The sequence below is a fragment of the Paramisgurnus dabryanus genome, chromosome 2 (assembly GCF_030506205.2).
Source record: "Paramisgurnus dabryanus chromosome 2, PD_genome_1.1, whole genome shotgun sequence".
NCBI classification, from domain to species: domain Eukaryota; kingdom Metazoa; phylum Chordata; class Actinopteri; order Cypriniformes; family Cobitidae; genus Paramisgurnus; species Paramisgurnus dabryanus.
Genome location: NC_133338.1, coordinates 45,942,325 through 45,958,782, shown reverse-complemented (window position 1 = coordinate 45,958,782; position 16,458 = coordinate 45,942,325). Strand labels below are relative to the sequence as shown.

Sequence of the window (16,458 nt, the reverse complement as noted above, 5' to 3'; positions counted from 1 at the left end):
CCGTTTTAGCCCCCCTCCAAATAATCCTGACCTGAACCCAGAAATGTGGAAAAACTAATAGTGTAACTCCACAATTTAGTACAACATAGTTCACAGTCTTTGTAACGTGTTTCAGCAATACATTTCTAGCATTTATAATGTGTTTAGAAACAATTCTCTGAAATGACTTTAAACAGACTTTGCATTGCAGGCTGGGTAAGTGTGAGGATTTTAGCGCTTTAATTTACTTCGTGATTCACAAAAATTACACACATTGCCACATGTACCACAAAAACTGTCCACCTGGTGCTGGCTTGTGCCATTAAACACTTGAATTTTCCTAAAAAATAACAACATGATAGGATAACTTGAGCCACTATATGCACATGACATGGGGCATTTACTGGTACAAACATGAAACAGCGGTGCTGTATTATGCCTGTCATCAGTGAGCCCTAAAGAAAGAAACGAGTATGAAGATGACAGGTTCAAACGGGTAGTGAACTGGACAGCTACAGGTAGAGATAATTGCTTATCCACACCACAAAGAGCGCTGGTTTTGGTTGCTCATTGCATGACCATACGTGCGTGAGACAACATCTCTGTGATCACAGTTTTCAAAACCTGCACGTGAGAGATAATACGGGCTGAGATGGTACAGTAGATGACATCCGTCTCTGAGGTATGCTTGGCATGAAAGGGCTGATGATTATAGAATGACAATAACTAAGACAAAATCATCTTCAGAGTTCTTTTTAAGGCACCTACAATTTGGGGCGGTTTCCCAGACAGGGCTTAAAGTGATAGTTCAGCCAAAAATGATATTAAACCCATGATTTACTCACCCCCAAGCTGTCCGAGTTGCATATGTCCATCGTTTTTCAGACAAACACATTTTCGGATATTTTATAAAATGTTTTAGATCTTTCAGTTGATTAAATGTAATGTTACGGGGTCCACCCATAGTCCACGACCATCAAGTCCAAAAAAAGTCGGCTCCAGGATGATAAACAAAGGTCTTCTGAGGGTAATCTGTGCGGTGTTGTTGTAGAAATATTCATATTTAAAACTTTATTAACGAAAATAAATACCTTCCGGTAACGCCGCCATCTTAGACTCCTCTGTATTCAGGAGAGAGTATTATCGTAGTGTACGCGACTAATATGGCGGCGCTACCGGAAGGTAGTTATTCACGTTAATAAAGTTTTAAATATGGATATTTCTACAACAACACCGCACGGATTACCCTCAGAAGACCTTTGTTTATCTTCCTGGAGCCGTTTGGATTTAATTTGTGAAGGATGGACGCACTTTGTTTGGACTTGAAGGTCGTGGACTATGGGTGGACCCCGTAACATTACATTTAATCAACTGAAAGATCTAAAGCATTTTATAAAATATCCGAAAATGTGTTTGTCTGAAAAACGATGGACATATGCAACTCGGACAGCTTGGGGGTGAGTAAATCATGGGTTTAATATCATTTTTGGCTGAACTATCCCTTTAAATATAGCCAAAAACTAAAATGCTTGTTTGAGCTGTCTTAACTAAAAAACGCTTGCATTTACATATCTTAAAATATATCAGTGCCAGTGCTTTGTGTCAAGTTGCACACCAGTAATGTTTTTTCTAAGGTACTCCCACTATAACTAAGGCCTAGTCCCAGCTTAATCTGAACCCTGTGCATAAAACTGCCCCTTTAGGTTTCAATGTTGCCTAATAAAAACATCTATAAAAAGTGCATGACATCGTGTCAATACTGATTAAGCTGGATTTACATTGAATTAAGCAGATTCAATTACTTGGTGGAATCCAGAGGTATCATTTTGTACCTTTTCAGGTATACAAAACATAATAAAAATGTTGTACCTTTTTGGGCAAATTACTGTAGCCTACCTAAAGGACTTATTTACCTTTAAAGGTACAGTAACAAATTTTTACTACTGTGGGTATTATAATACCCACAAGGTCCTTAGGGTATAATATTTCAATGTGTTGTATACCTGGCCATAAAGGTACAAAAAGGAACTTTTGAGGGTACCACTGAGTGAAATGTATACTAGAGGTCTTCTTGGGTCCCAAGAAATGTACCCGAAATGACCCGAATACATTTTTACCCGAACCCGACCTGCATAAATCTTTTTTTTTTTTTTTTAAGAAAGACCCAACCCAAGACAAACCCGAGAACATTAGACCTAATGAAATGCAGTCCCACATGCACCCTTCAATCACAAAGAAATCGCGGTGGCCTCGCAACTAATTTGGCCCACAGCTCCATTTATTTTCCTTTGTTATCTGACAACCACATCAAGGTAACCGCTAAAATGTAAATTTAAAATTAATTGACAGGTCTGGCTCAACCTACCGCCAGCTACAAAGGACTCACACGAGATAGGAAGGAGGAAAAGGACTCACAGGAGATAGTTTGGGCCGTGCCGCTATTATTATACCCGACCCATGTCCAAGGCACACGTAAAACTTTTACATCCAAACCCGCTCGGGTCTCGTATTGGACCTCTGGTGTTTGGATCTAAGAGGACCGGTGAAGATGTATACCACACATTGAAAAATGTGCCGTGTTTAAGTGAGGCTGTTTTTTTAGCAGTAGTGTATACAGTTGTGCGTTCTGACGTGATATTGAACGGCATATTGTGTTTATGTCTGTGACAAAAAAGTACAAAACTGTACCTTTTTGTCACTTGTGTGGCAACCTCAAAGGTTCCTTTATGACCTGTACATTTCACTTTAAGACCCTCTCAGATGAAGAAGTGAAAGTCTTCATGACGTTTTTCTTTGGTTCCCACGGCCCTGCTACTGCACCTGACTGCAGGACCACACAAAAGCTGAGGTTTTCTTAGAGAGAGGATAGCCCTCAGTAAAAGTGACTATGCTAGCACACGTATATGGATTTGGAGGGTGGATGGGGGGTTTCTTATAATCCTTAAGATCTGTCTGGGCAAGGAGGTGCGCACAGCAGCCACACAACGGTCATGGGACCTAACTCATACGTTCACACTAAAAGTTGCAGCGATGTGATGCATCAAAACACATGCCCATGTGAAAATTCAACAAACGTAAGCCGATTAAATCCATGCAATGCTCCTTGCAAAAGTCTGCAAGGTTTAGATTAGAAGAATTCGTAAACACTGAGATGAAGCAATTTACAGAGTTCAAACAGATGGGATGGTATTAGTGGGGCTGAAAATCTTTGTGATATTTTAAAGTGTGGGTCAAAGGTCAGATGTGATGGAGGGCAGTGATGAGTGCTCCATAATGTGGTGTGATAACTGGGATACAGGAGAAGAGGGGAAAGAGACTTTATCTTCATTTTTTTCTGTTTTACACTCAGTTGCGGTCAATCGTCTCATAAAATGGGTCACTACTATCAACTCTGTTACTGTCAGTCATAAAAATGCTGTTTTTTTTTAAATTACAGTACTATGCAAAAGTCTTAGGTCACCACCACCAGACTTTTTTATTTTATTAAGATACAAACAGAAATACAGGAAATATGTACAAAAAAATGAAATATTTAATTTTCAGAACTAAAATCTTTAGGCATCGTCCGTGTTTAGTGTGACCTCTTCAATTGGCACTAAACACATCTTGAGCACTTTTGAGCATGAAGTAAAAAGACTTAATTCTTTAAAATTAGAAATTAGGATTTAATTTCATTTAGGTTTAAGAGATCCTGCAGTTTCCTGCTATTGCTCAAGTGGAAGGGGAGTTTACCCTAAAAACTTGACACATCAGTTTACATTTTTATACAGCTTTTAATACTATATACACATTTCCTGTATTTTCTGGATGTATTATATTAAAGAGACTGAGAACAATTATATATGATCATTATAATATTGCAAAAACAACAAATCTAATTCTGGCATGGTGGCCTAAGACTTTTGCACAGTACTGTATATTTGCAACACATCAATATGTAAAAAAGTCCAATTTCAATTTGAATGTCAAAATATCTTCGATTTTGGTACTTTTTTGCTATACAGAAAACATGATAACCTGATGATCCATTATTCCAAACAGGTTCAGTTTAAGCAAGAAAATCTGACCTTTTATACTGACTCGAAAAACCTTACGAATTTAGTGATTTGTTGAGCAACCTAAATATTTCTTCTTCGATTTACGTCACAACATTGGTTTGTTAGAAATTTTTCGAAATCCTTAAATTTTGTTTATTTTCAAAACAAATTAGATTTGGAATCCAGATTTTCAATGTGGTCTCAGCCTTCTGGATGCCCAGTGTTCAAAAAGTTAACTTTGTATTTGTTTTTACTTCTTGTTGCATACATCTGCTAAACGTCTTCTATAAAAAAAAATTGAAACATATTAAGTTCATACCACATGAAATGTATATACAGCATAATATACTGCATGAAATGTAAAATTACAATGAATCAAGGGTGTGGAAATTCAAGTGACAATACCTAAGCTAAAAAGTGTTTGCCTCTCTCCCTCTCTCTCTATGGCAGAGTCATGCAGTGTTGTTTACACAAAGCACATGCGGACGGAAAGAAGCAGATGTGCAAACCACATGAGGATTCATTAGCCTCGCAAACGTTCCCTCCAGCGAGGCGTGGTGACCTGCTGGTGCATTATTGCCCTTTTACCACTCCCCCATCTCAAACCTGCTCTTTCCATAATTCATCCTCATGTCCCAAAATTCCTCACTCCTTCAATGATTTCTTCAGCAAATTAAGCGCTCATCCTGACCTCTGTTTGATGCGCTCATGCAATCATCCTCTTTTTCTTTAAAGTATTGTTATCTTTTTATGCACCTGCACACTTGCATCTTTATCTGACCTCTTATCACTCATCCGTGCAGTTTACCAAATCTTTGATTATTTCCATTCTACACTGGTATGTAGATTTAATAGTTTTCCACCAATTTGCGCTGATAACTTTTCCCTAAAGAGTGCGCATCAGCCGGATCCAAAACTGTGGGGCTTGGCACAAGTGGTTAACACACACACAAACTGAAAGAAATGAAGTTTAGTTCAGAAAGAGAACAGTTAAAGGATTCACTGTTTCTCAATCTGTGAACCATATGATGTGTTGTGACCTCACTCTTTCAGTTCACTAGTTTTCAATTTCAGTCCAGGAATGCTATAGTATAGGACAAGGGTGGAAAATAAACAACAAAGCACAATAATACTGGAAAATACCCAAAACATTTCATCCAAGTGTCAGATGCCAGCTGCCAGCCCTCCGACTGTACGTGCAACCTAATATGAACTACAATAGACAAAGATAGGATAACAATTTAAAGAAGACAAAATATAGGATGATAATAAAAATGAACAATTTATATTTATGTATTTGGCAGTCACTTTGATCCAAAGCGACTTACAGTGCATTACGGTATACATTTTGTCAACATGTGTGTTCCTTGGGATTGAACACATAACCTTTGGCGTTGCTTAATAACCTTCTGTTTTTGTGGGTTTGAATGTGAAAGCCATCTGCTGTTTGAACGCCCTCTGCTGGGCAATACTGAGAAATGACATTCAATGCATAATCATTATGCTGGCAACACTTTCCTCTACAGGCATCCACAATCTTAATTCAGTAAAAGAAATAAAGAAAACCCCAAAAAGCTATGCGACAAAGTCTTATTGTGTATCATGTTATTGCTAATATGCTGGAGAGCAATTTTAAAAGGCACCGTTTGCCAAACTGTCTTCAAGGTCTCTATGAGTTTGTAAAAACAAATACGTGTCATTAGAGTATAGCTCACGAAATCTGTTTTAGATGGATTGTGCTTCACACTGCCAATACCAACAATCAACAATACCCGTCGTGCCAGTTATTCCATTCCAAAAGTATTTATAATTTTCATGTACGAGGCCTGCGTCTCATTAGGCTAATGTTTTATCTTTTGCAGTGCTTCCTTATTGTACCAAGTTAAAACCCACTGGCCTGCATCCACAGAGCCTGTCTGGCCAAAAGGATGTCCAGTTTGAAAGAAAAGAAACCATTCACCCTCCCGACTTCATTCATAACGGACAGATATGTCAGCAGCAAGATCCCGGGCGTTTCCTTCAGTTAATAATCAGACAAGATTCAGTCCAGAACTGCACCTTTTGTCAAAGCCAAAGCATTTTGTTGCTTGTAAACTTACCACTCCCTGTCACATAACGCTTCTGTACACAAGAAAACAAATGCAACTATTGAGAATTGAGCAGACAGGCGGGATATTTGGGATACAGAGGCATCAATGATGGTGTTAATGTTCAGAGAAATCTCCTTGACCCGAATCGTGCCATTTGATGTGAAATGGAGACATAAAACAGAAATCTGATGTTAAGCTTCAAAACTGAGCAAAGCGACATCAAAATATTATGACAGTATATTACATTAAAGCAACACTATGTAGTTTTTTTTACCTTTAAATAATGTCTCTAAAATTATTTCAGTGATAGAACAACTTTTAACTGGACAAATTTTACTGTTGCTGCAACCTGAGCAGCCTCCTAGTTGCTACAAGCACACTCTGAAAGAGGCGGTGGAGGGTAGGAAACACAGCCCCGCCCCTCCCCCTGCCTGCAGAAGAGTGTCTGATACCAGGCACTGTTGCGCTTTTTAACCACATGGGGGAGCTGTAAGTCATTTTTACATGGAAACTACATAGTGTTGCTTTAAGGGGCAGTTTTCTCAGACAGGGCTTATCCTAGTCCCAGATATCCTCATGTTCTGACATATCTTAAAGGAACATTCAACTTTTTTTGAAAATAGGCTAATATTTCATTTTCCAGAGTTAAACATTTGAATCTTACCGTTTTGGAATCCATTCAGCTGATCTCCGGGTCTGGCGCTAGCACTTTTAGCATAGCTTAGCACAATTCATTGAATCTGATTAGACCATTAGCATTACAAAAAAAATACTCAAAGTGTTTGGATATTTTTTCTATTTAAAACTTGACTCTTCTGTAGTTACATTGTGTACTAAGACTGATGGAAATGCGATTTTCTAGGCAGATATGGCTAGGACAGTAGGACTATACTCTCAAACTGGCGTAATAATCAGTGATTTTGCTGCTGTAACATGACTGCAGCAGGCGTAGTGATATTACGCACTGCCCGAAAATAGTCCCCTGCTATTGAAAGTAACAATGGGGACTATTTTCTGGCTGTGCATAATATCACTACGCTTGCTGCAGTTATGTTACAGAAGCAAAATCACTGATTATTACGCCAGTTTGAGAATATAGTTCCTAGCCATATCTGCCTAGAAAAATCGCAGCTTTTAATTTTCTGTCAGTCTTAGTACACGATGTAAGTACAGAAGAGTCAAGTTTTAAATAGGAAAAATATTGCAACTCTTTGGTTATTTTTTTTAGCTCAATGCTAATGGTCTAATCAGATTCAATAGATTGTGCTAAGCTATGCTAAAAGTGCTAGCGCCAGACCCGGAGATCAGCTGAATGGATTCCAAAACGGTCAAGAATCAAATGTTTAACTCTAGGGGAGCTGGAAAATGAGCAATTTTCAAAAAAAAGTGGAGTGTCCCTTTAACATGAACACCAGTAATGTTTTTTTTTGGAAAACTACTTAATGTCCTAATATAACTAAGGCATAGTCCTGGATTAATCTAATCCCTGTCCAGGAAATTGCACCTGAAAGTTTAAAGTTATACAGGTGAGGGGCGGACAATACGTTAATCCCCATTTTTATTTACTAACGTCCTGTTTTTAAATCTATCTGGGAACAACTAAGTTGTTGAGAGAAATAAGGAAGCCTTAAAAATGTTTTGGATAGAACGCAAAGCAAAAAACCTAAAGCATTTGGAAAAGCATTTGTTTTGGAGCATTAAAGCATTAAGGATTGGAACAAATCTCATTGATGTGAGGGTTCGTTCCCTTTATTCCCGTTGTTATATCAGCTCTGGGAAAGTTTTTCATTTGCAACACGAACAATTCACAACAGATAACGCACAAAAACGTTCAATTTACCTCCCGTCAATCATTCTTTAGAAAAGCTACATTCTCGGACAGAAGGTGCATGCCGACGGAGAGAAAAACCAACAAACATTGATCTTGTTTTATTTCAATTGCCTTGTGTGAGCCAATTATGTGTCAAATGTGCTTTTGCTGTGAGCTTGTTGACATTGGACAAGAGAGGGATGCCATAGAGCCTTTGAAGACACTGTGGTGCCTGCATTACCCACACGCACACATCAAGCCTTTAAGTGGGGGCTTTGGTCTGATAGTGAAGGATTTGCTAAGCTTCGCTTTAATGAGGGGAGTGTAAGAACTTACAATCGCGAGGTCAACAAGGCCAGCGGGGAATCACTAAGAGAACATTATTATGTCAACAACAAAGAGGGTCTATTCGTTCCACGGGGACCTGCGGTTAGAATGACAGAGTAGCATAAAACAGACAGTAACGCTATGCACCACACGCAAACGCATAAACACACAGCGCTCAGTATTCCCTGGCCTGCTGATAGCAAAGCAATGCGGCTCCTCTCCAGTGACTCTTTGTGGGGATATACAGGCATGAATAGAAAGCGTCAAAAGGACCGAGTCTGCTCGCTTGAGTAATGGCACACACAGGGGGAAGCAACGGTGTGGAGATTGTTTTTCAAGTGGCTTGTGGGAGAATTAGTAAGGCAAAGAAAGAAATTTGGTTGCTTTTCAGAATCACTGAACATTTTTTCAATATTTGGACTTCCCACATTATATATGCATTATAATTTAACAGTGCCACCACATTCACATGGGGTACAGACTTACACTTTTGGAGACCAAGCCAAAAGACATAAAATTGTGGATGCAAAAGTATCATCCATCCGAAATGTCTATCCTAACCCATTCAGAAGCTCGTACATTTCCAGACAGATAAACAAAACTGATCTGGATTGGGATGTACAGGACGTCAAGTACTAGCACTGATTTAAGCCCAGTGGGAGGTTGTTTCCCCTCCTATAGTGTAAAGTGTGCAGTCACCACGACAACAGTCCTAGATAGGCCAGACCTGGTGTCGTCCAGTTGTCTGGGAATACATATCATCTTTTAATGAGACTGACAGACACTAGTTGGCCTTCTAACAGACCGCAATCTAAATCTTCCCATGCTGCGGTATTTAGCAACTGCTTATTAGTGGTGCATGTTCATCATCATATGTTGTATGACTTAATCCAGAGCAAAGCAATATATCAGGATATTATCTTCATGTTTTAGCCTTCAAGTTCTATGTGCATTTAAAAAGTAGTTGCACAAAATTAATAAAGTTTTTAAATGCACTTCTGGGCATAAATTTTTTTAATCTGTTTATCTGCTAGAATATTTCTATACAATATAAAATATATAGTAATCTGTTTTAAACTTCGATTTATCATTTTACATTGCTGTTTATATTGTATAATATTGTGCTACATGCATAGTGTACAAACTGTCACTGTCATCTATGCATATGACAAATAAACTTGAAAATCTACAATTTAACATTTGTTGTGTAACAAATGGAAATGCTACAAACTGTAAATGTTAACAAGTAACGTTACTTTGACTGTTTACATTGATTGATCACATTCAAATGACAATTGGCTGTAACATGCACATCAATACATCTGATTCATTAGAGTCACCTCAATAGTCATTGTCAATACGCGCAAATACACTTCTGCAAGATTAGGACAGTTGTGTGTCATGTGCTCGTACCTTAAACCAACACAAGCAGTGCATGAGAACCAACAGCGCTCTTCTGGTCATGTTTCAACGCAATACCGCCGGGCTGAATTCAATTCTTCGCGGTCTGAAGTGAACGGTGCCAAATGGCCACACTGGACGCGTCTAGCCTCCTTCCTCTTGTCTACTCTTGGTGGCTCGTGCAAAACAGCTTCTGATGAAGACGTGTCCCGTCATATTTGCCTCCAAATGTTTGTGGCCGAAGAACACGTTGTCGCTAAATTTATGTTTGCATACCGGGCGCGCGTCAGTGAGGGTCTCTCCCTCCTTAGACTCTTAAAGCAACAGCCTCCGGAGATTTACGCGCGGCACCGTTTTACGCATCCCCGTGCGCAGTGTGCGTGAACAGCCTTTCCGTTTTTACTGCGCTGCCCTTAAGTGTAATTGTGGAATTAATAAGGTTTGAAAGGCGTGCGTTGCGTAAGCGGCACATGCACGGCCAAAATGTTAACCTGTAGCACTCCCACATCTCTTCACACTTATCACGGGATGGCTGGGAGAGGCAGACATTCTTTCCTGAGACGTTTACAATCATCCACAATTTCCCTTCAATCACTTGTGCAGTTATTTAAGGTAGTGCATGGCACATTCCAGACTTGGTAAGAAGTTCAGTGTTTACAAGATTTGGCCACGTATGTTTGTTTTTGCAAAAAAGATCTGTGAGATTGCATGCGTTCCAGCAGTTAAATTTGTTTATTTGATACATTTCTTAATGCCATTTCAGCATTAGCATACCAACTACACATAGAATGAGGTAAATAAAGATATACAAACTACTACACATACAAATAATCTCTATAAATAAGGTTAAAATCTATATTTTAAATGTACTTGAAAATGGAACATCATTAACTACTTCTTTGCTCCACCTGATGAACTACAGAAATGTTTAAAAACATAACTTATTACACCATGCTAAAAACATGCACTTTAATACTATCCAAATGTAACCTTATGGTATTAAAAGCATTCCACCCAAAAGATTGATGCAAACTAATAATGTCCCTCTTTCTTTTCACCCCGTTCAGCATGGAAACAAGGATTTCTAACTTGTGTTTTTGTGGCAGCAAGCCTCTATCGTTCAAGGTAAAGATTAGTATAATATGACTGGTCGAAACGTCTTCTGCCCGTGGAGAATGGGCCATGCGTGATGCTCACTGACAGAGGAACAAAGCCACAGGTATGCCAGGTATGAAGCACCTGAATTGCTGGCTGACATGCAGGCCTCAGTTCTGCTTAATCTCCATTAACACAACAAACAGAGGAATTCAGCTTTTCTTTACTTTCGCACACCTTATTTACCTGCAGTGGCTTTAAAAATGAAACACGACTACTTCTGGCACAATGTACTTGACCACAAAATACATTAAAAGAACTGCATATTTAGGCAATGGAAGCAAAGCATTTTATTGATTATAAACCACAGTGTCCGTGATGTATAAGAGCTGCATTCAGAGTAATGTGGAAAAAAGCAGATATGCCCTTAGCTGTGAATACCTTGCATTCATGGTGAGCAATGATGCATAACCAAGCATGCACATTATAAATGGTGTTTGCCATTGAAATAGTCAAAGGGGCCTTCAACAAGACTTTGCAGGTAGTTTAAGGGAATGTAGATATTTGTTAGTACACTCTTACTTTCAACCCAGCGTTGGGTCAAAAGGGGATGAGCCGAGCCAATGGGTTATAGGGATAGATCGTAGTAACGATACAGTATCGTCAGTGGGGCTTTAACTCTTTAAAAAATGCTGGGTTATTTTCAACCCAGCTTTTGGTCAAAAAGGGCCAAACCAAACCTGATGGGTTGTTTTTGATTGTTGCAACCAAAATGCAAGCTTCTTTTAACCCATTGTTGGGTCAAAAATAAAGGAATAGTTTACTCAAAAATGAAAATTCTGTCATCATTTACTTACCATCATATTGTTACAAATGTGCACAAAGAAATATATTTGTAATGAAGAATAAAACAGAATCACCCTTTAGTTCCATAGTAGGAAACAACATTATTATGGAAGTCAATGGTGCTTAAAAACATGGTTACAAACATCGCTCAAAATATCTTCCTCTTGTGTTTAGCAAAACACTCTAAAAATGTCTGGGTTATTTTTGACCCATAGGTAAATGTTGGACAGAACACGTGCTGGGTCAAAATGACCCAATGTTGGGTTGTTGTTATGCAATCATGGGGTATAATAACCAAGAAGTTGGGTTAAAACAACCCAGCATTGGGTCGCTTTTTAACCCAGCACGTGTTCTATCCAATATTAACCCATTATGGGTCAAAAATAACCCAGACATTTTTTGAGTGAACAAAGAAATTAATACAGGTTCGTTTAACATGAGGGTAAGTAAGTGAAGACAGAGTTTTCATTTTTGAGTGAACTATTCCTTTATTTTTGACCCACCAATGGGTTAAAAGAAGCTTGCATTTTGGTTGAAACAATCAAAAACCACCCATCAGGTTTGGTTTGGCCCTTTTTGACCAAAAGCTGGGTTGAAAATAACCCAGCATTTTTTAAAGAGTTAAAGCCCCACTGACGATACTGTATCTTACTGTATATCCTTTTAAAGTGGGTATAACCCATTTTAAGTGTATACAAATAAGTGTTATAAATTATTAATTACTTTAATGGGTCTGGTAGATGCATTTATTCTAAGCCACCTACAGTAACCAACTGAGCTACAGACCTCGAATAGAATATTAATCAAAATCATCAAAACTAACCAACATATCTGGCAACATTTTTGCCTTCATTGTCTTCATTTTTCTTTAAATTGAAACTAACCCTGTTCTGATACTGATTCATGCTCACAAAGCCTATGCTGACCAAATTTGAACCCTTTTCAGACTATGCGTTGATGCCAGAAAATTGACAAATAATTGCCAGAGTGCCTTCTGTGTGAACACAAACACATGGAATTGATTCTGGGAATAATGGGGACCTTGCCATAACATTTTAGTGATGTGTTCTGTGTGACCAAAAGGCAGGAACAATGCCATAAGTGTGTGTCGCAGTGAGGACGTGTGTGTCATCACATCAACACAGTTTTCACTTAGCTCTTTGACATGCGGGGTTTTAAATGCAAATTGACGCTCACAACGACAAATGTCTACTGAAAAGAAAAGAAGCAGGGAATGAAACGGCACGCAATGTTCTAGTTTATAATCAGAAATAAATCAGAAAAAATGCGCATGTGTGGTTTCAAGAAAGATAATAAGCAAACTTAAAGGGGACATTTCACAAGAATTTTTTAAGATATCAAATAAATCTTTGGTGTCCCTAATATACGTAGGTGAAGTTCTAGCTCAAAATACCATATAGATCATTTATTATAGCATTTTAAAATTGCCATTTTGTAGGTGTGAGCAAAAATGTGCCGTTTTTGGGTGTGTCCCGTTAAATGCAAATGAGCTGATCTCTGCACTAAATGTCAGTGCCGTGGTTGGATACTGCAGATTAAGGGGCGGTATTATCCCCTTCTGACATCACAAGGGGAGCCAAATTTTAATGATCTATTTTTTCACATGTTTGCAGAGAATGGTTTACCAAAACCAAGCTACTGGGTTGTTCTTTTTCAAGCACTAGGGACCCAATAATAGCACTTAAACATGGAAAAAGTCAGATTTTCATGATATATCCCCTTTAAAGCGACAATATGTAGATTTTCACCACTAGAGATTACAGACGGGATCTTTATGGGGATGTGTGTGAATCAGTGTTCGAATTGAGGGGGTATCCTATAAGCATTGAGGGACCCCCTATAAATCACAAAAATATAAATTAGGGGTGTCCCCTGGTTTTTATTCAAATACTACATGAATTTAAAATTCTCATGCTGCGCTGCCACAAAAGGGATACTGTCCATTATTTGTTTCAATTTTGCAATAAACTAAACCAAAAGATTTCTGTCTAAAATAAATGTAAACTCTCAAGTGCGCCTCAAGCTGTTTTGTGGAGGAATTGACAGACGTCGTTGTCTGCATGTGAATTATTTTTACCTCTTTGGTGGTAAGAATCTTTAGGGCTTTAACAAATTCTTCTCAAACTATTATTTCACACTAATTTGAGGGGTAGAAAATGCTTATGGTTTGAGTTAAGGGTAATTTGGGGTTTCGATTAAAATGTTGATCCAGGACGAATAAAATGTTGATTCAGGATCACATCTTACTTTGTGAAATCGCGTCTACAGCTTAGGGGACCCCCAAATCTGACAAAATTCGAACACTGCAAGCACATATTCCAGAAACTCTTTGACAGTGTAAATGAACCAAAGAAAAAAATTACGATCACCGGACACATTTTCTGTCTATTTTCCTGAATCTGTGTGTGAAAATGGCTTTTGCAAATACACCAGCCTGCACTTTTGTCTTCTACATATTCCAAGCATACCTACTTGACACATAAGCCCATACTGAAAGATGTACATATTATATACACTGTCACTTGTGAACATTGATGTACAGCAGATGCTCATATACACAGACTTCAACTCTGTTCCTTAATACCAGTTTATCCTTGTCACGGCATGATTAACAATCTTCCCGATGGCTCCTCTCATCTGCTTTAACCCACTGGGGAATGTGACAACTCTACAGGGGTTGGAGGGGGGGTGGGCGATGTTTAAAGGATCTACAACTGAAATGAAAGGAAGGATCTTGGCCCTGGTGTCCAAAGAATGCTTGGCTTGTGGTGAGAAGGTAACCTGTCCATCTGTCATTGGGTGTCCATTTCAGTGTCGCCATGAATTCTCCCGTCTGACCACATGGAGCAATGCTTAATGCCATAGCCCCCCGGATTACAAATAACAGACTATTCTGAGGTCATTGTGGTTCACACTATACCCCATGAGATGGCTTTGGGTGGACATTAAACTTTAATACTGATAAATGACCAGCTTGTAATATCTAGAGTGTTACACAGAAAGCCACGACTGGTCCCAGATCAGCATCCACTGCAGCATGGACACCCTATAGATGAGTCGGGAGGAAGTGAAACAGATGGTTCCATTGAATGCTGTTGCTCAGAGCCACATATGTCATAGGTCAGTACTGGTGTGACCGGATGTCACTGAAAATTGCAGTGGACTTCCTTTCTTACAGAGTTTTCAAGGTGTTTCCTGCGGCTTGAACTCCTTGTGGGATCCACTATTTGCTTCTTAAGGAGTAGCCGTGACAGTCGAATTATAAGTTCAACTCTGCAAACTCCACTGTAAAATCTGCAAATAATATAATAATAATTTTAATTTTGTCAATATTGTCTCTACAAGATGCAAAATGCACTACTGGAAAGTCACAAGAGGTTTTTTTTTAGTTCTGGCTGTCCTACAATCAAAAAAAATTTGTTATTGGCCTATTGGAGGAAATTGGAGTACCCGGAGTAAACCCACGCTGACATAGGGAAAACATGCAAACTCCACACATAAAGGCCACCTGACCTACCTGGAGCTTGAACTGCGGTCCTTCTTGCTTTGAGGCAACAGTCACTGAAGGAGTTAACATGGCTTCAGGAGTGTTGGCTGTCTGGGCCTTGACTGAAAACAAATGATTACTGAGCGTTTGAGTGAAAAATTACCAAGTGAATGACAGGAATTGGGTTAATTCAGTAACACATCTCCAGGGCATTAATGATGGCTATTGTTATGACAAAGCTTTGGTGCAGATAACTGCTGAAAGTCAAACAGATCAGTATCCTGATGGCAGAAGCTCACTGGGTTCAGAGAAATAGAGCAGAAAAGAACAGTAGATCAGTTCCAGCTTTTTCTGTCTTTCCTTCCTACTGGGAGCCAGATATAAATCATGTTTTTTAGTATCCGGTTTGAACACTGTATTCCCTTAAGCTCTACTGTATATCCATCTCATTCTCTCCCATGCAGTTAATTTGTGGGATGCAAAAGTGGAAAAGCGTTCTTAGATGATGAAAACTGCCAAGACTTACAAATCGGTTCTAGTCATCATGATCTACATGTATGATATCGATACATTAAATGTCCTGTACTTTACATTCCAAGTGTCAGTCTGTTAAATAATTATGTTATCAGTAGTTTATTCTTATGTGCTTCAATTTTACAAAACTTTATTTTCTTGGCTTATTTATTTAAATTCATTTACGGCAATTTGGTTCTGATGTTTAGGTTCCTGAATAATTTTAAACTTAAATATGGTCTTATTTTTCTTTTTTTATGTAAAGTACTTTTAAATCACCATGTATTCTGTATAAAATGTAGTGTAATTGTAGATGGATATTGGCATGCTTGATATTTGGATTTTTTTAATTATTGGCCAAAAACAATCTTTCCAGTTAGTCAATACACCTTTCTGTTCTTACACAACGGCGTACAGCTAAAGAGGACATATCATGAAAATCTGATGTTTAAGTGCTATAATTGGGTCCCCTGTGCTTCTATCAACCTTGAAAATGTGACAAAGATCAACCCAGTAACTTAGTTTTGGTAAATCATTCTCTGCAAGCATGTGAAAAAAAAAGTCATTGAAATTTGGCTCTCCCTGTGATGTCAGATAATACTGCCCGTTAATCTGCACTATCCAACCACGACACTGCCTTTTATTGCAGAAATCAGCTAATTTCCTTTAAAAGGACACACCCAAAACAGCACATTTTTGCTCACACCTCACAAGTGGCAATTTTAACATGCTATAAAAAATTATCTATATATATTTTGAGCTAAAACTTCACATATGCACTCTGGGGACACCAAATATTTATTTGGCATTTTAAAAAAGTCTTGTGAAATGTCCCCTTTAAACTTATAAGTA

The 16,458-nt window shown here is 38.5% G+C and overlaps 1 protein-coding gene across 1 annotated transcript in view; it reads right to left on the bottom strand.

Moving 5' to 3' along the window:
- The window catches only part of LOC135778571 (ADAMTS-like protein 1), a 150,073-nt gene extending 140,017 nt beyond the window's left edge, over positions 1–10,056 (bottom strand). The window contains exon 1 of the mRNA XM_065288950.2: positions 9,657–10,056. Within this exon, the coding sequence (XP_065145022.1) occupies positions 9,657–9,707 (51 nt within the window). The 5' untranslated portion in view covers positions 9,708–10,056. The remainder of the gene's footprint in view (positions 1–9,656) is intronic.
- Between the last annotated feature and the right edge of the window lie 6,402 nt (positions 10,057–16,458).